Genomic DNA, 21,700 nt, shown 5'->3' with positions numbered 1-21,700 from the left:
TTTGTTAGTCTTTAACGTGCTCCTGGACTCTTGCTCTTTTCTACTGCATTGGAGTAGGCTCAAACTACAGGAATAAGAGTCCTGTGGCACAGAGTGCTAAAGCTGCAGTACTACAGTCCTAAGCTCTCCTCATGACTTGAGTTCGATCCCAGCGAAAGCTGGTTCAGGTAGCCGGCTCGAGGTTGACTCAGCCTTCCATCCTTCCGAGGTCAGTAAAATGAGTACCCAGATTGCTGGGGGGAAAGCGTAGATGACTGGGGAAGGCAATGGCAAACCACCCCGTAAAAAGTCTGCCATGAAAACGTTATGAAAGCAACGTCACCCCAGAGTCGGAAACGACTGGTGCCTGCACAGGGGACCTTTCCTTCCTAAACTACAGGAAGATGTACTGACAAAGGTGTTAGCATTTCTACAGGATGATTGACAGGTTTGTCCCTGTAGCCTGAGTTCACTAAATGTGGAAGGTGTACGTTTCTGTGGTTCTAATAACTGCAATAAGGGTATTGAATCTTATAATCACTCTTGGGTAGGATAGGTGCTGTATCTGTCACATATACAATGTGTGAGCCAAAAACAAAATGCACATCGCACAGTTCTGCTTGTGCAAACTTTGGCACGATGGATGAAGTAACATATAGTGCTTTGCTAGCTTTGCAGTTAAAAGAACAATGTGCAATGGGATATGCCCTGACCTGGGCAGCCCAGGCTAGCCTGATCTCATCAGATCTTGGAAGCTAAGCAGGGTCAGCCCTGGTTAGTACTTGGTTGGGAGACCACCAAGGAAGTCCAGGGCTGCCTAACAGAAGCAGACGATGGCAAACCACCTCTGTTCCTCTCCTTGTTTTGAAAACCATAAGTCAGCTGCAACTTGATAGCATTTTCCACCCATGGAAAATACAAGCGGTAGTTCCAATTATTCTGTTCAGCTTGCTTTTGAGATTGTGTTGGGAGAAATACCTTGCACTCTATCTTGTGCATGGAGAAAGAGTAACAGGGTAACTGTCTTGTGCATGGAGAGAGGGTAATGGGGGTACCTTGTACACTATCTTGTGCATGGAGAAATAGTAAGAGGGGGTAACTATCTTGTGCATGGAGAAAGGGTATCTTCTGCCTGGAGAAAGGGTAACGGGGTACCCTGTACTCTATCTTATGCATGGAGAAACGGTAATGGGGTAACTATCTTGTGCATGGAGAAAGGTAACGGGAGTAACTATCTTGTGCATGGATAAAGGATAATGAGGGTATCTTGTACTCTATCTTGTGCATGGAGAAAGGGTAAGGGGGGTACCTTGTACTCTATCTTGTGCATGGAGAAATGGTAAGGGGGGGTAACTATCTTGTGCATGGAGAAAGGTAACGGGAGTAACTATCTTGTGCACGGAGAAAGGGTATCTTGTGCATGGAGAAAGGGTAACAAAGTACCTTGTACTCTATCTTGTGCATAGAGAAAGGATAACGGGATACCTTGTACTCTATCTTATGCATGGAGAAAGGGTAACAGGGTACCTTATACTCTATCTTGTGCATAGAGAAAGGATAACGGGATACCTTGTACTCTATCTTGTGCATGGAGAAAAGTAACGGGGGTAACTATCTTGTGCATGGAGAAAGTGTATCTTGTGCATGGGGAAATGGTAACTGGGGTAACTATCTCATGCATGGAGAAAGGGTATCTTCTGCACGGAGAAAGGGTAATGAGGTACCTTGTACTCTATCTTATGCATGGAGAAAGGATAACAGGGGTAACTATCTTGTGGATGGAGAAAGGGTATCTTGTGCATGGAAAAAGGGTAACGGGGGACCTTGTACTCTATCTTGTGCATGGAGAAAGTGTATCTTGTACGTGGAGAAAGGGTAATGAGGGTACCTTGTACTTTATCTTGTGCATGGAGAAATGGGAACAGGGGTAACTATCTTGTGCATGGGGAAAGGGTATCTTGTGTGTGGAGAAAGGGTAATGAGGGTACCTTGTACTCTATCTTGTGCACGGAGAAATGGTAACGGGGTAACTATCTTGTGCATGGGGAAAGGGTATCTTTTTATGGAGAAAGGGTAATGGGGCTACCTTGTACTCTATCTTGTGCATGGAGAAAGGGTAACAGGGGTACAAATTGCTCTCAATTAGCACAAGCAGAGAACAAGGAGTAATACTAGAGTTTCCACTAGTGCGTGCATGCGGACACGTTTTTTTGGGTCCAACTGTAAAGAAGATTGCCACTCCAGGATCCCACTCCAGTAAAGCTCTTCAATCCAGCTGTGGGCTGGGGGCTGATTGCTGCACAAAAAGGAGTCTCTTCATTCAATTCAACAAACAGTTCTTCAGAACCAAGCAGAGGGAGGAAGGGAGGCAAGAAGTCAAATAACAGTAATTAGTCAGTGTCAATAAAGCCCCAGCAATTTCTGGGCATTTCCAAGCCTTCAGGTGATTTCTCCACACACCGGGGGAGACTGTTTCTATCAACAAGATAAGACAAATTCCAGGACTCTTACCTGGTTGCCAAGAGTGTCCTCCCAGCTCTCCTTCCCTGAGTTCTGCTGTGACTCTGAGTCTCCCCACCTCAAACCTGCCTATTAAGCCACCCCCCACTTAATTCGCTACAGCTGCCAGCTCTATCCTGCAAGGGTGAAGATTCAGACTAACTTAACTCCCTCAAGGAAATCAAGGAAGGCTTGCACCTGCTGTCACAACCCAAAATCATACACACGAGTTTCCTCATTCTTTACACCAACCTATTGGGTTTTGGAGGGATTTATGCTCTATATGCCTGTGTTCCTTTCAATGCACATCTAGTATTTTTTTAAAAAAATTATATGACAAAAGAGAAAATTGCACGTATGTTTTCCAGGTACACTTCACTCACTTGATAGTTCTGGGGTCATTCTGATGTTTAGTATACACTAAATGATCTGTTTTTAACCCCTTTTTGATTTTGTAGGAGCTTGGAGCGTTAATTCCGTCTTTGGCATGCGCTGCAGCTAAAACTGGTGATCTGGATGCCTTGAAAGCCATTGAAGAAGTGGTAAATATAAGTTATGAAGCCTATTCAGGGTAAAGCCCAGACCTGTAATTGTGACCTTCCTGTATGGCGAAGACCCACCTCCCTGCTGCTGCTGAGCTGGCTGGCAGGAGAGGGGGGAACTTACCCTGGAAAAGAGGGAGATCCATCCCGTGTGCAGTGATGTGTCTACATCACTGCCCCGGTGATCTGGAAGTGATGTAATGACATCTGGGACATCAGGGCGACACTTTGGTATTTGGGCAAAAACTCTATGGTAGAAGCCAGATTCACCATAGAGTTTTCACCCGAATACCAGAGCGTCTCCTAGATGATGTCACTTCTGAGTCATGTTGGCCGTGATGGAGACATGTCGCTGTGCATTAGCTGGGCCTCCCTGTCACTCGTGGTAAGCCCCCCCCCCCACCCCTACCCCCCAGTTGCTAGGAGGGACTTGGCAACCCAATGTAACAGAATGCAAAAACAAACATTTCATGGGATTTTTCTTCAAATGATGGGAAAAAAGGCTATTTTTACACTGTACAAAAAGGGGGAAGAGCAGAATTCAAGAAAGAAGAGATAACGTGGGCAGAAAAATGTGAACAAATACACCCAGGTTCCTGTTCAGTTCTCAAGAATTTAGACTGGGATCATGAAACACAGGGAGGAGTGTGTTGACCCCTTTGGCGAAGTTACTTTCAGAAGAATCCACATTTCGAACATATTTAAATTGATTCTGATATGATCCCACAATAGCACTATTCAGGGAAGGATACTAAAGAGCATGGGGTCAGTCTGATCATTATTCAGATTAATATCAATCTGATCATTAATCAGATTAATATCAATCTGCTATTAATGAATGAGCTGTTAATAAGTTTAGGTAACGTTATTTAAAATGAAGAGTTTGGGAAGTCTGTGTTTTCTGGTGGACTTGTTCCTGATTAGATTCAGGTGGGCGGCCATGTTGGTCTGAAGCAGCAGGACCAAGTTCGAGTCCAGTGGCACCTTTAAGACCAGCAAAGTTTTATTCCAGGCGTAAGCTTTCATGTGCTCACACACACTTCTCCAGATACATTTCAGTGGAAGTTGGCAGTCCATACAGATAGGTAGAAGGTGAGCAGCAAGTTAGCATAAGCATAATAAAAGGCGTTTGACAGATGCAGATTGGATTAACGAGCATAGTTTTATAAGGTCACCATTTGTTTTGATTTCATTGCAGGGGAAAACATAGGGAAGGAAATAAATATATCAAAATTGGAAAGAGATAAGGAGATGCAACTTCCTTAATTGTAGAATGCTGACTGCTGAAAGTAGTTAAGAAGAGAAGCCATGTTGGATCATGCCAATGGCCCATCCAGTCCAACACTCTGTGTCACACTGTGGCCAAAATACCAGGTGCCATCAGGAGGTCCATCACTAGAACCCTGTGCCCACCTTAAGCACCAAGAATACAGAACATCACTGCCTCAGACAGGGAGTTCCAACAACAGTTAACTGAGGCCTTGTTGTTACGCTCCATCTGTTTCTTCTCAAGCATGGAGGTAACAGATGGAGATGGATGGAGCACAACAGCAGAGTCTCAGTTGACTACTGTCAGCATTCCACAATTGAGAAGGGTGCAGACTTTGTCAGTCTTCAAGGTGCCCCTTGACTTGAACTTTGTTTTGCTCCTCGTGTCTCAGTGGGATGAAGTCTTCAGTGTTGTGTCGTGGTCCCTGTCTCCTTTAGCTGATGTGACGTATTTCCCTTTTGCAGGGTGGAAACTTGAGCTGTGAAGATTATGATGGCCGCACCCCACTTCACGTTGCATCAAGTGAGGGGCGCATACAACTAGTGGAGTATTTATTGAAGACAGGGGCAAGTGTTTATGCCAAAGACAGATACGGAGCAACCCCCTTGATGAATGCCATTGAATTCAGGTAGGGAAAAAGGGGAACACAACACTGCTCGATGTTCAAACGAACTTTAAAAACTTTTCTCCACTTATCATACGTTGGCTTCGCTTTATAAAATTATCATTATTATTTATATTGATATTATTTTTTATTAAACTATATATGCCCTGCATACGAACTGCAATATTGCCATGTTTTCTCTCTCATGGTTCTTCTGCTATATTTATTGCTAGTGTTCCTAGGGTACTTTTGTATATTTTGATCCATCTTTTCTGTTCTCAGTGTTTTTATTCCTGTTTTATGTATTTTTATGCTGCTATTTTTAAACTTTTTATCCTAACTGATTAACCTTGAAAATACTCTTATTGTAAATACAGTATATCTATCTATCTATCTATCTATCTATCTATCTATCTATCTATCTATCTATCTATCTATCTATCTATCTATCTATGAAGTTGCTTTATACTGAATCAGACCCTCAGTCCATCAAAGTCAGTATTGTCTACTCAGATTGGCAGCGGCTCTCCAGAGTCTCAAGCTGAGGTTTTTCACGCCTGCTTGCCTGGACCCTTTTTAGTTGGAGATGCCAGGGATTGAACCTTGGACCTTCTGCTTACCAAGCAATTGCTCTACCACTGAGCCACCAGAGCGGCTCTCCAGAGTCTCAAGCTGAGGTTTTTCACGCCTGCTTGCCTGGACCCTTTTTAGTTGGAGATGCCAGGGATTGAACCTTGGACCTTCTGCTTACCAAGCAATTGCTCTACCACTGAGCCACCGTCCCTCCCTCCCTCCCTCCCTCCCTCCATCCATCCATCCATCCATCCATCCATCCATCTAGCTATCCATCTATCTATCTATCTATCTATCTATCTATCTATCTATCTATCTATCTATCTATCTATCTATCTATCTGTCTGTCTGTCTGTCTGTCTGTCTGTCTGTCTGTCTGTCTGTCTGTCTGTCTGTCTGTCATCCGTCCATGTGTCTAATCTATCTAATTTATATCTATTTGTCTGTCTATCATCTGTCTGTCTATCTATCTCATTACAACATAATAACCATTGTGGGGATGATGATGAAGAAGGGGAAATGGAAAGTTCACTGGGCAACTCAGGTCTGGCCCTAGAACTAAACATTTCCTGAGATGAGAGGCATCTTCTGTCATCATTGTATATTCAGCTTCTGAATACTTGATCTTTTTAATTGTATTAACTGATACAAGGAAGTACTTCTTCATTCAAAGGGTGATTAACACATGGAATTCACTGCCACAGGAAGTGGTGCTGACAGCTTCAATAGGGGATTGGATAAACATGGAGGAGAGGTCCATTAGTGGCTATTAGCCACGGCATATTGATGGGACTCTCTGTCTGAGGCAGTGAGGCTCTGAATTCTTGGTTCCTGTTGGGGCAACAGTGGGAGGGCTTCTAGTGTCCTGGCCCCACTGGTGGACCTCCTAATGGCATCTGGGTTTTTTAGCCACTGTGTGACACAGAGTGTTGGACTGGATGGGCCATTGGCCTGATCCAACATGATTTCTCTTATGTTCTGATTTGTAACCCATTCATAACTTCAATGCACAGTTTACAGATATGGTTCATCCATTTCATAGAAAGTGATAAATTGACAGGAAGGTTTGGATCCAGTGGTCCTCAGCAGAAGGCACTGATGGTTGTGAATGGGAGGGAAAAGCGGAAGATCTGCAGTCTTCCATATGCTACGATTGCTGAGATTGCTGAGTCGTTGGTACCATTGTTTTCAACTGTTGATTTTCAGCTGAGTAAACAGTCTGTGACAAGTGTCCCTTGAGCACAGGACTCCTTCCTCATCAAGACCTACACCCCAGGCAAGATCCTGGCTTGCTTCCCTTTGAATGTGGATCAGGGTCAAGTCACATCTCCGACTGTCTTATTAAGCAAGAGATCCTCTGGACTATTTTGGGTTTTTAAAAAAGCATGTAGAAAAAACAGGTCTCCTGCTTTAAAAACAAATCAAGGACACTCCCACCTCCTTTTTTTCCCCTTTGCTCCTGACAGTGAGTCTTCTGCACTCAGGACAGCTTTAAAAGTAGGCCTGTGTCTGTCAGCAAAAAGCCAGCTTCAGTTGGGAAGCAGGGGCTGGTGTGAAAAAAAAATCTGCCTACTACCTCCCCCCTCCTCTGCTCCAGGCTTCTGAGAGAGGGTATGGAGAGGGAGCAATGATTTCCCTCCCCCCTTTGTTGGAAATTTAGAGACATGGTTTGGGAATGGAGCAAAACAAACGTCTCTTCCACCCAGCCCCATAGCTACCAAGGAGCCTTCCTGCCTGGCAGTTTTCATAGGCCCCCTTGCAGCCTCAGTTCCCCCAGCCCCCTCTGGACCCCTGATTTGTATCACCTGTTGGTGCTAAGCAGACTGAATGCTGGATTAAATTGGGCTGGGACAGGCTGCAGGGAGGATGACAAATCAGGAAGAGGGAGGAGCAGAGCCTCTCACAGACTGCCTCACACCTTCAAATAGGCAGTATGCTCTTCCCTTTGTTCCTGCTAACCTAAGTGCCCACTGATACTTTGTGTAAGGAACCCACCCTCACCTATTTGAAAGAAACAAACACAGTGCAGAGAGAAGCATGCAGCTACAGAATTTGGGATCAGGCAAAGGATCCCCCCCCTCCTTGTGGTTTTTTTTACTGATTTCCCCCCCCCCCTTCTGTTTATATGTGGTGGCGGATATTACAGAAATTATGCATGGACATTTTTTAGAAGAAGAAGAATTGCAGATTTATACCCTGCCCTTCTCCCTGAATCAGAGACTCAGAGCGGTTTACAATCTCCTATGTCTTCTCCCCCCACAACAGACACCCTGTGAGGTGGGTGGGGCTGAGAGGGCTCTCACAGCAGCTGCCCTTTCAAGGACAAGTCCTGAAATAGCTATGGCTAACCCAAGGCCATTCCAGCAGGTGTGAGTGGTGGAGTGGGGGATCAAACCCGGTTTAGCTCGTCATCAGCTATCGTTAGTGTTTGTATATTTTATGTGTGGCCCAAGACAATTCTTCTTCCAATGTGGCCCTGGGAAGCCAAAAAGTTGGACACCCCTGTCCTAAAGCTTCCAGTAGTGCATGCATGTGGACACGTTATTTGGGATCCAACTGTAAAGAAGGTTGCCACTCCAGGAACCCACTCCAATAAAGCTCTTCAATCCGGCTATGGGCTAAGGGCTATTTGCTGCACAAAAAGGAGACTCATCATTCAATTAAACAAACAGTTTGGCGTAGTGGTTAAGTGTGCGGACTCTTATCTGGGAGAACCGGGTTTGATTCCCCACTCCTCCACTTGCACCTGCTGGAATGGCCTTGGGGCAGCCGTAGCTCTGGCAGAGGTTGTCCTTGAAAGGGCAGCTGCTGTGAGAGTCTTTTCAGCCCCACCCACCTCACAGGATGTTTGTTGTGGGGGAGGAAGATAAAGGAGATTGTGAGCCGCTCTGAGACTCTTAAGTGGAGGGAGGAATATAAATCCAATGTCGTCGTCGTCGTCGTCGTCTTCTTCTTCTTCTTCTTCTTCTTCTTCTTCTTCTTCTTCTTCTTCTTCTTCTTCTTCTTCTTCTTCTTCTTCTTCTTCTTCTTCTTCTTCTTCTTCTTCTTCTTCTTCTTCTTCTTCTTCTTCTTTATTTAGTAGTTCCTAGAAACAATCAGAGGGAGGAGGGGAGGCAAGAAGTCAAATAACTGTAATTAGTCAGTGTTGATAAAGCCCCAACATTACACAACAGTTTCCGGGCATTTCCAAGCCTTCAGGTGATTTCTCCACACACTGGGGGAGACTGTTTCTATCAACAAGATAAGACAAATTGCAGGACTCTTACATCTGTCAGCTACTGTCAAGTGTCTTCCCAGCTATCCAGGCTGCTCATCCAAAACTAGATATGGAATTTCCACTGATTCCATCACTGTTGGAATGGTTTAGAATGCAAAATGGTACAAATTTAAGAATCTTAAATTTGTACCATTTTGCATTCTAAACCACTCCCTACCAGATAATTTTACTCCGCTCTGAGACTCTTCGGAGTGGCGGGATATAAATCCAATATCTTCTTCTTCTTCTTCTATACCGTCATTGGATCTTAAATTTGTACCAGTTTGCATTCTGAGCCACTGACTACCAGCTATGTGTGGCTTTGCTCACTGTACCGGATTCCATTCTGTGATGAAGTGTGCTTAGAGAGCACACGAAAGCTTACGTTCTAAATAAAACTAAATTGGTCTTAAAGGTGCAACTTGACTCCTCTTTTGTTCAGTTAACTACCGTCAGCATTCCACGTGAGAAGGGTACAGACTTCTTTTGTTCCTAGTGTTTCAGTGGAATGAAGTCTTCAGTGTTGTATCGTGGTCTCTGTCTCCTTCAGGTGATGTGACGTATATCCCTTTTTCAGGGTGCAAACCTGAGCTGTGAAGATTATGATGGCCGCACCCCACTTAACGCATCAAGTGAGGGGCGCATACAACTAGTTGAGTACTTGTTAAAGACAGGGGCAAGTGTTTATGCCAAAGACAGGTACAGAGCAACCCCCTTGATGAATGCCATTGAATTCAGGTAGAAAAAAAGGGAAACACAACACTGCTCGATGTTCAAACGAACTTTTAAAAAATCCCCCCTACTTATCATACATTGGCTTCACTTTATAAAATTATCATTATTATTTTTATTTATACTATTTATTATTAAAAACTATATATGAACTGCATACAAACTGCAATATTGCCATGTTTTCTCTCTCATGGTTTTTCCTGCTATTTTTATTGCTAGTGTTTCTAGGGTACTTCTACCTTTGTATATTTTGATCCACCTTCTCTGTTATCAATGCTTTTATTTCTGTTTTATGTATTTTTATGCTACTGTTTTTAAACTTTTTATCCCAACTCTTTTAATGGACATTTTAATGGACATTACAATTCTTTTAATGGACGTTACAAGCTGCCTTGAAAATACTCTTATTGTGAATCCAGTTTATCTATCTATCTATCTATCTATCTATCTATCTATCTATCTATCTATCTATCTATCTATCTATCTATCTATCTGTCTGTCTGTCTGTCTGTCTGTCTGTCTGTCTGTCTGTCTGTCTGTCTGTCTGTCTGTCTGTCTATCTGTCCATCTGTCCATCATCTATCTATCTATTCATCATTGATGAACGCGGGTTATTGAGGAAGACTCAGCATGGGTTCTGTAGGGGAAGATCTTGCCTCACTAACCTGTTACATTTCTCTGAGGGGGTGAACAAACATGTGGACAAAGGAGACCCGATAGATGTTGTTTACCTTGACTTCCAGAAAGCTTTTGATAAAGTTCCTCATCAAAGGCTCCTTAGAAAGTCATGGAGTAAAAGGACAGGTCCTCTTGTGGATCAAAAACTGGCTGAGTAATAGGAAGCAGAGAGTGAGTATAAATTGGCAGTCTTCGCAGTGGAGGACGGTAAGCAGTGGGGTGCCGCAGGGCTCGGTACTGGGTCCCATGCTCTTTAACTTGTTCATAAATGATTTAGAATTGGGAGTGAGCAGTGAAGTAGCCAAATCTGCGGATGACACTAAATTGTTCAGGGTGGTGAGAACCAGAGAGGATTGTGAGGAACTCCAAAGGGATCTGTTGAGGCTGGGTGAGTGGGCGTCAACGTGGCAGATGCGGTTCAATGTGGCCAAGTGCAAAGTAATGCACATTGGGGCCAAGAATCCCAGCTACAAATACAAGTTGATGGGGTGTGAACTGGCAGAGACTGGCCATGAGAGAGATCTTGGGGTTGTGGTAGATAATTCACTGAAAATGTCGAGACAGTGTGCGTTTGCAATAAAAAAGGCCAACGCCATGCTGGGAATTATTAGGAAGGGAATTGAAAACAAATCAGCCAGTATCATAATGCCCCTCTATAAATCGATGGCGCGGTCTCATTTGGAGTACTGTGTGCAGTTCTGGTCGCCGCACCTCAAAAAGGATATTATAGCATTGGAGAAAGTTCAGAAAAGGGCAACTAGAATGATTAAAGGGCTGGAACACCTTCCCTATGAAGAAAGGTTGAAACGCCTAGGGCTCTTTAGCTTGGAGAAACGTCGACTGCGGGGTGACATGATAGAGGTTTACAAGATAATGCATGGGATGGAGAAAGTAGAGAAAGAAGTACTTTTCTCCCTTTCTCACAATACAAGAACTCGTGGGCATTCGATGAAATTGCTGAGCAGACAGGTTAAAACGGATAAAAGGAAGTACTTCTTCACCCAAAGGGTGATTAACATGTGGAATTCACTGCCACAGGAGGTGGTGGCGGCCACAAGCATGGCCACCTTCAAGAGGGGGTTAGATAAAAATATGGAGCAGAGGTCCATCAGTGGCTATTAGCCACAGCGTGTGTGTGTGTGTGTGTGTGTGTATGGCCGCTGTGTGACACAGAATGTTGGACTGGATGGGCCATTGGCCTGATCTAACATGGCTTCTCTTATGTTCTTATGTTCTTATCTATCTATCTATCTATCTATCTATCTATCTATCTATCTATCTATCTATCTATCTATCTATCTATCTATCTATCATCTATCTATCTATCATCTATCTATCTATCTATCTATCTATCTATCTATCTATCTATCTATCTATCTATCTATCTATCTTCTTCATCATCATCATCATCATCATCATCATCATCTTTAACATTATAACATAATGGGATAATGAAGAAGGGCAAATGGAGAGTTCACTGGACAACTCAGGGCTAGCCCTAGAACTAAAAATTTCCTGAGATGAGGGGCATCTTCGGTCATCATTGTATGTTCAGCTACTGAATACTTGATCTTTTTAACTGTATTTGTAATCCAATCATACCTTCAATGCACAGTTTACAGGTATGGTTTATCCCTTCCATAGGAATTGATAAATTGACAGATAGGGCTAGATTCAGTGGTCCTCAGCAGAAGGCACTGATGGTTGTGAATGAGAGGGAAAGGAGGGAAGATCTACAATCTTTAACATTGCTGAGTTAACATTGCTGAGTTGTTGGTACCATTATTTTCAGCTGAGTAAACAGTCTGTGACAAGTGTCCCTTGAGCACAGGACTCCTTCCTCATCAAGAAGGAGATCCTGGCTTGCTTCCCTTTGAATGTGGATCAGGGTCAAGTCACATCTCCGATTGCCTTATTAAGCAAGAGAACCTCTGGACTTTGAATCTGAGTTTTCTGAAACTTTATTCCTTTTTCCCGTAAAGGCACATGGAAGTAATACAGCTCCTCCGGGAAGCAGGAGCTCACCTTTCTAGTGAAGAGCTAAAGAATGCACGGACCAAGCTTTGCCTGTGAGAAAGAGTCTAATTTTTTTTTTATTTCTTTGGAACTTTTTTCATTTTTTTTTTAATTATAACATTTCTCTCCTCCCTTTCCCCTTGGTTCAAGGCAACTTACAATGATAGTTTAAGCATCCCCAGCTGAAACCAAAAACAAAATAACAAGCTTTAAATCCCTCCCCCCCTTAAAAGATGCCTGTTGTTCAAACAGGCAGGGCTTGCAGTGCCTCCTAAAGATCTCCAAGGAGGGGGTCTCTTTCACCTCTTCATGGAGCTGGAGCCACGATGGAAAAGGCCCAGGCTCTGGTCATTGCCAGATGGGCCACCCTAAGGGCTGCCTGATGACTGTAGTTTTTGCACAGGGACAAATGGAAGGAGGCAGCCCTTCCACTATATGGGTCTCAGGCAGGGGTGGAATTCTAGCAGGACCTCCTTTGCATATTAGGCCACACATCCCTGATGTAGCCGATCCTCCTGGGGCTTACAAAATAGAGCCTTAGAACAAAGCAGTAGACAAGTGGCACCTTTAAAACCAACTAAGTTTTATTCAGAATGTAAGCTTTCGTATGCTCTAAGCAGACTTCATCAGACAAAATTGGAATGGCAAGCCATCCTTCAATATAGAGAAAGTGGGCAGTGAGCTGGTATGAAGAGTCATGGGAATGTTTTTAGCAGATTAAAAGAATCACAAATTGGGGTCTGTGTTTGTTAGTTAGTGTTGTTAACTGGGCTGAAACAACAGTGGAGGGTGATAAAAAGCAGATTGATGTCATAGCTGTGAAGTGCCATAAATCTGGGTGTCATTCTGGCTTTAATTGTGGGTTTAAATGAAGGGCATTAGTATCTCAAGAGGTTATAACATCATTATAGTTTGCCATGAGAAAAAAAATTTAAGGATGGCTTGACATTCCAGTTTTGTCTGCTGAAGTCTGCGTAGAACATACGAAAGCTTACATTCTGAATCAAACTTAGTTGGTCTTAAAGGTGTGACTTGTCTACTGCTTTGTTCTATTGCTTCAGACCAATACAGCTGCCCATTTAGATCTATCAAAATAGAGCCTTGTAAGCTCTAGGAGGATTGGCTACATCAGGGGTGTGTGGCCTAATATGCAAAGGAGCTCCTGCTAGAATTCCACCCCTGGTCTCAGGTCATGAAGGGCTTTAAAGGTCATAACCAGCACCTTGAATTGAACTTGGAAACAGACTGGCAATCAGTGAAGCTGTTTCAAAATGGACAGCAGACGTTTCTTGCAGCTAGCCACTGACCGCCGTCGGGTTGCTGCATTCTGGACCAGTAGTAGTTTTCGGGTTTTCCTCAAGGGCAGCCCCACATAGAGCACTTTGCAGTAATCCAACCCTGAGGTCACTCAAGCATGGATCAGTGCGACCAGACCAGCTGAGACTAGGTAATGAGAAAGTTGGCAAACCAGATACAGCTGATAGAAGGTGGGAGGGACGGTGGCTCAGTGGTAGAGCATCTGCTTGGGAAGCAGAAGGTCCCAGGTTCAATCCCCGGCATCTCCAAAAAAGGGTCCAGGCAAAAAGATGTGAAAAACCTCAGCTTGAGACCCTGGAGAGCTGCTGCCAGTCTGAGAAGACAATACTGACTTTGATGGACCAAGGGTCTGATTCAGTATAAGGCAGCTTCATATGTTCATAAGGTACTTCTGGTCAGGGCTTTTTTTGTAGCAGGAACTCCTTTGCCTATTAGGTCACACACCCCTGATGTGGCCAATCCTCCAAGAGCTTACAGGACTCTTAGTACAGGGCCTACTGTAAGCTCCAGGAGGATTGGCTACATCAGGGGTGTGTGGCCTAATATGCAAAGAAGTTCCTGCTACAAAAAAAGCCCTGTTTCTGGCCATTGTGCCAGCCTGCTTTTTCAGCAGCAAGGCTGGGTCCATGAACACCCCTAAGCTCTTAACCTGCTCTGACTATGTGAACATTTACTTCATCTCAGGACAAGCTGATTTAGCCTTCCCAATCAGCATTACCTCTTGCCTGGATTCAGCTTCACTTTCCGTTACCACAATGCTGTCCATTCTTAGCTGACTCACTTGTTCTGTTTTGGCTCCAAAGGAAGCTGAGAGGGCGAGTGCATGCTGTGTTCTATATTTGCAGATCAAAAATTCCCCAGTGTTGAAATTGGAAGTCCACATTTGCATTTGGTTACCGTTACACCCTTCTTGGGAAATACGTTTTGAATGATGTAAGCCAGGGGTGTCAAACATGCAGCCCGGGGGCCGAATCAGGCCCCCAAGCAACTGGCTGTCATCTGCTTCCTTCTCCTTATATTTTGCTTCCTTTTGCGTAAGAGCTTGCTTTGCAAGGCTTGCTCAATCACACAAGAGCTACAGAGCAAAACCTCAATTTTCATCTTTCCCTCCCCCTCCTGGTCACCTGGGAAGGGAGGGAAAGAGCCAGAGCGTCCTTTGCCCAGTTCCCTGGATCCCATTGGAGAAATACAAAGAAAGCACCATTAAGACCAACGAGCGCTAGTGTTTTATGTTTTATTTTAAAGGTTTTTTTTTTTAAATCTTTAATCATGTTTGTCTGTGTCTTTTAAAAAGTTTATATCATTGCTACCTAATCTTAAATAGGTACACACATGGCTTGGCCCAACCTGGCCTGGCCCAACAAGATCTCATTTATGTCAGATTCGGCCCTCATGAGTTTGACACCCCTGAGTAGATCCGCTTGTGTCACTGTGACTCTTTGTTTTGCTTTCATTTTGGCTGCATTCTAAGCTTCTGTGCATGACTCAGGAGCACAGAAGAAGGTATTGCTCCTTCTAGCTGAGTTTGATCCCGGCAGAAGCTGGGTTCAGGTAGCCGGCTCAAGGTTGACTCAGCCTTCCACCCTTCCGAGGTCGGTAAAATGAGTACCTAGCTTGCTGTGGGGGAAGTGTAGATGACTGGGGAAGGCAATGGCCAACCACCCCATAAAAAGTCTGCCGTGAAAACGGTGTGATGCAACGTCACCCCAGAGTCAGAAACGATTGGTGCTTGCACAGGGGACTACCTTTACCGCCATGCTGTTATTACAATAAAGAGCTTTGATCACTGCAAACTCACCTCTTCATGCATTGAACCCACTATTTAATACTAGTCCTCTCAGAGTGGAGCGGTGTGTATTTGATAACAGATATTGGAATCCACAGAGCAGGAAGACTTCAGGTTCTGCTGGAAGACCTCTCAGTGAGAGATCTCAGGCAAGACTGAGGTTGCTTGATATGTACGTGTGCTCGCTCAGCTTCAAGCCCTACATATTTGCTTACAGACAATAGAAATAGAACAAAGTAGGAGTCTAGTGCACCTTTAAGACCAATAAAGTTTTATTCACTTCATCAGACGAGGAATCAGGTACAGTGAGCAGAGCTACATATAGCTGGTAGGCAGTGGTTTAGAATGCAAAATGGCACAAATTTAAGATCCAGTGACAGAATAGTAAACTTAACAAATTGAGCAAACCTTTGATCTGGGTAGCATGAGTATGAGAAAGCAATAAAACAGTAATATGTCAAAATGTGAGAATGTCTGTTAATCACTCTATTGTTATAAGCCTGGGCCAAAAAAAGGGCATTTCTTTCTCATTCCTGATTCCTCGTCTGATGCTTGGAAAGCACGAAACCGTACATTCTGATCTTTGTTGATCTTAAAGGTACCACTTGACTCCTACTTTGTTCTACTGCTTCAGACCAACACGGCTGCCCACTTGGATCTATAGACAATAGAAATTTAAAGGCTCAAAGTCTGCACTGGAGGTGTTGTGCTCTGGTATCACTGGTAGCCTTCAGCTATGTCCTGTTGTCTTCACTGGAGGTTAAAAGTGCCCCACTTGGATGGTGAGATGGTGAAGCCAGATTAAAAGTCCCCATGTAAGGAATCTGAGTTGTCAAATCTATTCCTCTGGGGGTATGTTGTAGCATAGCTCTGGCTTAGACTGGATCCCTGGCTTAGCTTAGAGTCTTTTGGAACCCCAAGATGGGTTCATGCTGATTAGAAACTTTGGAGGAGAGCTGTGTCTTGGAATCAGACATTTAGGAACTGGGGTGTGGCATGACGGGTCTCTGCCCAGGAAACCTTGAAAAACAACAAAGTGCATTGGAAGGAACAACTTCATCTTGGAACAGAATGCAAAAACAAAAATGTCATGGGATTTTTCTTCAAATGATGGGAAAGAAGGCTATGTTTACACTGTACAAAAAGGGGGAAGAGCAGAATTCAAGAAAGAAGAGATAACGTGGGAAGAAAAATGTGAACAAATATTACTCATTTAGGGCAGAAATACACCCAGTTTCCTGTTCAGTTCTCAAGAATTTAGACTGGGATCATGACACACAGGGAGGAGTGTATTGACCCCTTTGGCGAAGTTACTTTCAGAAGAATCCACATTTCGAACATATTTAAATTGATTCTGATATGATCCCACAATAGCACTATTCAGGGAAGGATACTAAAGAGCATGGGGTCAGTCTGATCATTATTCAGATTAATATCAATCTGATCATTAATCAGATTAATATCAATCTGCTATTAATGAATGAGCTGTTAATAAGTTTAGGTAACGTTATTTAAAATGAAGAGTTTGGGAAGTCTGTGTTTTCTGGTGGACTTGTTCCTGATTAGATTCAGGTGGGCGGCCATGTTGGTCTGAAGCAGCAGGACAAAGTTCGAGTCCAGTGGCACCTTTAAGACCAGCAAAGTTTTATTCCAGGCGTAAGCTTTCATGTGCTCACACACACTTCTTCAGATACATTTCAGTGGAAGTTGGCAGTCCATACAGATAGGTAGAAGGTGAGCAGCAAGTTAGCATAAGCATAATAAAAGGCGTTTAACAGATGCAGATTGGATTAACAAGCATAGTTTTATAAGGTCACCATTTGTTTTGATTTAATTGCAGGGGAAAACATAGGGAAGGAAATAAATATATCAAAATTGGAAAGAGATAAGGAGATGCAGCTTTCTTAATTGTAGAATGCTGACTGCTGAAAGTAGTTAAGAACATAAGAGAAGCCATGTTGGATCATGCCAATGGCCCATCCAGTCCAACACTCTGTGTCAAACAGTGGCCAAAAACCCCAGGTACCATCAGGAGGCCCATCAGTTGGGCCAGGACACTAGAACCCTGTGCCTACCTTAAGCACCAAGAATACAGAACATCACTGCCTCAGACAGGGAGTTCCAACATAGTTAACTGAGACCTTGTTGTTACGCTCCATCTGTTTCTTCTCAAGCATGGAGGTAACAGATGGAGATGGATGGAGCACAACAGCAGAGTCTCAGTTAACTACTGTCAGCATTCCACAATTGAGAAGGGTGCAGACTTTTTCAGTCTTCAAGGTGCCCCTTGACTTGAACTTTGTTTTGCTCCTAGTGTCTCAGTGGAATGAAGTCTTCAGTGTTGTGTCGTGGTCCCTGTCTCCTTTAGGTGATGTGACGTATATCCCTTTTGCAGGCTCAAGGTTGACTCAGCCTTCCATCCTTCCGTGGTCGGTAAAATGAGTACCCAGCTTGCTGGGGGGGGAAGTGTAGATGAGTGGGGAAGGCAATGGCAAACCACCCCGTAAAACGTCTGCTGTGAAAACGTTGTGATGCGACGTCATCCCAGAGTCAGAAATGACTGATGCTTGCACACGGGGACTACTTTTACCTTTAGTTACTAGAAAACCATGTGACAGTTCTTTTATTTTCTCTCTCCCATTCCAGCCTTGCTGCTAACAGAGACGTGGAAGGATTGATGGCCTGGCACATAGCAGATGTAGACATGGAACGAACTGATAATTGTTGAAGTGAAGCATTTCTGCACTGTCTCTTGCCCCTGGCTACAGAGGAGGACTACAAGAGAGTCAGAGAGAAAGACAGGCTAGGACAATAAACATCCTGAGGGAGTGTGCATGCATATAAAAGCTCAGACCTTGAATAAAACTTTGTTGGACTTAAAGGTGCCACTGAACTCTAACCTTGTTCTGTTGCTTCAGACCGACACGGCTGTCTGCCTGAATCTGTCCTTTCCTTTTCTCTCTCATGCTAACCCTTTGAAGTATACATTGCTACTCTTAGGGGAAGTTTTCTTTCTTCCAGCTTCTGCCTCGCTCTCCACACAATGCCATGACTTCCCCCTCTTGGCACTCCATCCATCTAGCTAGTTAGACTAGATTAGAGACTCTGTCTCTTGAGAGCCAGTTTGGTGTAGTGGTTTAGTGTACAGACTCTTATCTGGAAGAACCGGGTTTGATTCCCCACTGCTCCACTTGCAGCTGCTGGAATGGCCTTGGGTCAACCATAGCTCTCACAGGAGTTGTCCTTGAAAGGGCAGCTGCTGTTAGAGCTCTCTCAGCCCCACCCACCTCACAGGGTGTCTATTGTGGGAGAGGAAGATAAAGGAGATTGTGAACACTCTGAGATTCAGAGTACAGGGCGGGATATAAATCCAATTTCTTCTTCTAAAATGAAAAGACTCTTATTAGTTTGCAAATATAAAATGGCTCTGTGTAACTTTGTTCTCGCTCACACACACACTGTCCAGATGACTCTGCTGCACAAGCCTTTGTGCATTCTGCTACCGATATAATTATAATAGCAGAACACCTTTGCAAGTAGTAAGTGTGTCAATGGCAGCATAGAGTGGAGAACTGTTGGGGGAATACATGCTGTGACCAATTTTCCCTCTAAGCGGCAGAGTCTTGTGAGCAAAAATTCTACTTTGTGAGCTATTGGCATTAACGCTGTGAGCTACTGGCATTGAAGTTCTGAGCAAATGCATAAATTATTCTGCTCCCGGGTTATCCTTCCTGAGCTAAGACAAAAATGTGTGAGCTGGAGGCTTACTCAGCTTAGAGGGAACACTGGCTGTGACATATTCAGACTTCGTTCCACACAGCCCTTATACCGAACACGGAAACTTCAGGTAGTCCAGAACGCGGCGGCCAGGCTGCTGATGGGACTACCACGGTGGGAACACGTGCGGCCTGGGCTGCGGGATCTGCACTGGCTGCCGGTTGTGTACCGTGTTCGCTATAAAGTGCTGGTCATTACCTTTAAAGCCCTATATGGCCGAGGACCTGCCTACCTAAGGGACCGCCTCTCCCCATATGTTCCCCAGAGAGCACTGAGATCCAGCTCTCAAAATCTTTTAACAATCCCTGGGCCAAGAGAGGCTAGACTGAAGATAACCAGGGAGCAAGCCTTCTCAGTAATGGCCCCTCGATGGTGGAATCATCTTCCAGAGATGGTGCGAGCCCTGCGGGACTTGAACCAATTCCGCAGGGCTTGCAAAACATTTCTTTTCCAGCTTGCCTTTGAGACAGAACCTGGCTAAACCGACTTGTAGCCACCTAGCCATCTTGTGTATATTATGACTTATAGTATTTTATAGCACCTATTTTATCTATTTTTAACTAAGTTATTTATGTAATTTATTATATTTAAAATTGTTGTTTATATTGTTTTATTTGAATCATGGAATGCCATGTCTGTGAGCCGCCCTGAGCCCGCCTTTGGCGGGGGAGGGCGGGATACAAAAATAAATTTATTATTATTATATTATTATTATTATTTTAAAAATACTGATAATCGGGACAATCCACCAGCACGTGTAACTGCTTTATCCTTGGTCGGATGGTTGACCTGTCAAGGTTGGTATCGTCTACTCTGACTGGCAGCAGCTCTTCAGGGTTCCAGGCAGAGGTCCTCACAAAGCAGGACTGGGAGAGATCACAGCAAGGTGGGGGGCAAAGCCTGACAACATATGAATGCATCAGGATGTCGTGCAGACAATTAGAAAAAAGACCACTCCTGTTTGGAAGCCATGGTGGAGCAAAAGGACCTTCTGGAAACAGTCCTGTTTTAGTCCTGTTGGATTGGATAAGCATATGGAGCAGAGTTCCATCAGTGGCAATTACCCACAGCATATCGTTGGAACGTGTAGATGACCAGGGAAGGCAATGGCAAACCACCCTGTAAAAAGTCTGCTGTGAAAACGTTGTGAAAGCAGCGTCACCCCAGAGTCGAAAACGACGTGCTTGCACAGGGGACTACCTTTGCCTTTTTATTGTTAGAACTCTCTGTCTTGGGCAGTGATGCTCTGTATTCTTGGTGCTTGGTGGGGGGGGGGCAACAGTGGGAGGGCTTCTAATGTCCTGGCCTCACTGGTGGACCTCCTGATGGCACCTAGATTTTTTGGCCACTGTGTGACACAGAGTGTTGGACTGGATGGGCCATTGGCCTGATCCAACTTGGCTTCTCTTATGTTCTCTTATGTTCCTAGAACTTCTTAGCTTCAGCTCAGAGGCTTTATGACCCTTTCCGTACTCTGGAACGAATGACGGGAAACTCAAAGCGGAGACTAATTGCCAGTGTTTGCTACCAAAAGCAAAGTTCTGTGGCATTTGAGTGTCATTCAAATATAACGACAAAGAGGTCACAGGTCAACAAACCAGGATTTAGGATATGTTTGCTCAGGCATCGGATTCAGCAGGAGCTCACAGGAGCACAGCTCCTGAACCTTTTTGAGGGTCCCCCTCTTTCTCCCCACCTACCTTGTCCATTGAACAGTAGGCACACCTGCATAACAATCCCTGGATTAGGAGAGCGGGCAGCCAGCCAGTCACCAGGGGCTTTGCCACGACCCCAGCAGCCATTAACCCCTGGAGAAGCCCATGTCACCCTTTCTTGACTTCTTATGTGATTTTGTGCAGCGGGTGGCTTGCTGGCCTTTTGACTGAAGAGGGGGGGCAGCCCAGGAGAGCCCCAGGAAAGTGAGGCTTGTGTGGGCTGGCTGGGTCTCTAGCTAGCTCAAGCAGGCCTTGCTCACCCAGGGCTCTCCTTTCTTGCATCAGGTTGCTTTGGGAGGGGTATGCTAATGAGTTATGCTAATGAGCTCTGCCACCTATTTTTCTACAAAATGACCCCTGGGTTTGCCAAGGTATCCACAGCAGCTTGCAATCTCCCACACCCACTGGCTCTGCTCTATTCTTGCAGCAGGAAATGAGGTGTAGGGGGGAGGTTTTTGATGTCACTTTCAGTTGCTGCATCCCTGACATGCCAGAATTTTGCCAACCACTGTGGTCTGTGCCATTAGAGATTTGGAGGAATTTGTAAAACGTTGTGCAACATAATAATAATAATAATAATAATAATAATAATAATAATAATAATAATAATAATAATAATAATAAATTTTTATTTGTACCCCCGCCCTCCCCTGCCGAAGCAGGCTCAGGGCGGCTAACAATACGGTGACCAATGGTGCACCAACAATAAAACAGTTACATTAGAAACATTAAATTAAACATTAATTAACCTTAAAAACCTAATTAAAACAATTAACTAAACATATTATAACGCTATCCTTGACGCTCTTCTAGTTGGTGCTGATGGCGGATTTTCTTCGTTGTCGGTATAATTCAGTTATTCATAAGCTAATTTAAAAAGGGTGGTCTTGCAGGCCCTGCGAAACTGATCAAGGTTCCGCAGGGCCCGCACCTCCTCTGGGAGTTGGTTCCAGAGA

The 21,700-nt window shown here is 44.3% G+C and overlaps 1 protein-coding gene across 1 annotated transcript in view; it reads left to right on the top strand.

The window, feature by feature from the left end:
* LOC132589041 (60 kDa lysophospholipase-like) overlaps nucleotides 1–18,815 on the top strand; it is a 35,909-nt gene extending 17,094 nt beyond the window's left edge. Inside the window, exons 11-15 of the mRNA XM_060261585.1 lie at nucleotides 2,937–3,020; nucleotides 4,755–4,918; nucleotides 12,116–12,202; nucleotides 17,899–17,966; nucleotides 18,760–18,815. Coding sequence (XP_060117568.1) covers nucleotides 2,937–3,020; nucleotides 4,755–4,918; nucleotides 12,116–12,202; nucleotides 17,899–17,966; nucleotides 18,760–18,815 — 459 coding nt within the window. The remainder of the gene's footprint in view (nucleotides 1–2,936; nucleotides 3,021–4,754; nucleotides 4,919–12,115; nucleotides 12,203–17,898; nucleotides 17,967–18,759) is intronic.
* Nucleotides 18,816–21,700: the final 2,885 nt, after the last annotated feature.

Source organism: Heteronotia binoei, chromosome 21 (genome assembly GCF_032191835.1).
Source record: "Heteronotia binoei isolate CCM8104 ecotype False Entrance Well chromosome 21, APGP_CSIRO_Hbin_v1, whole genome shotgun sequence".
Taxonomy (NCBI): Eukaryota; Metazoa; Chordata; class Lepidosauria; order Squamata; family Gekkonidae; genus Heteronotia; species Heteronotia binoei.
The sequence above is the reverse complement of the archived record's forward strand: the minus strand, read 5'-3'. Positions and strand labels throughout refer to the sequence as shown.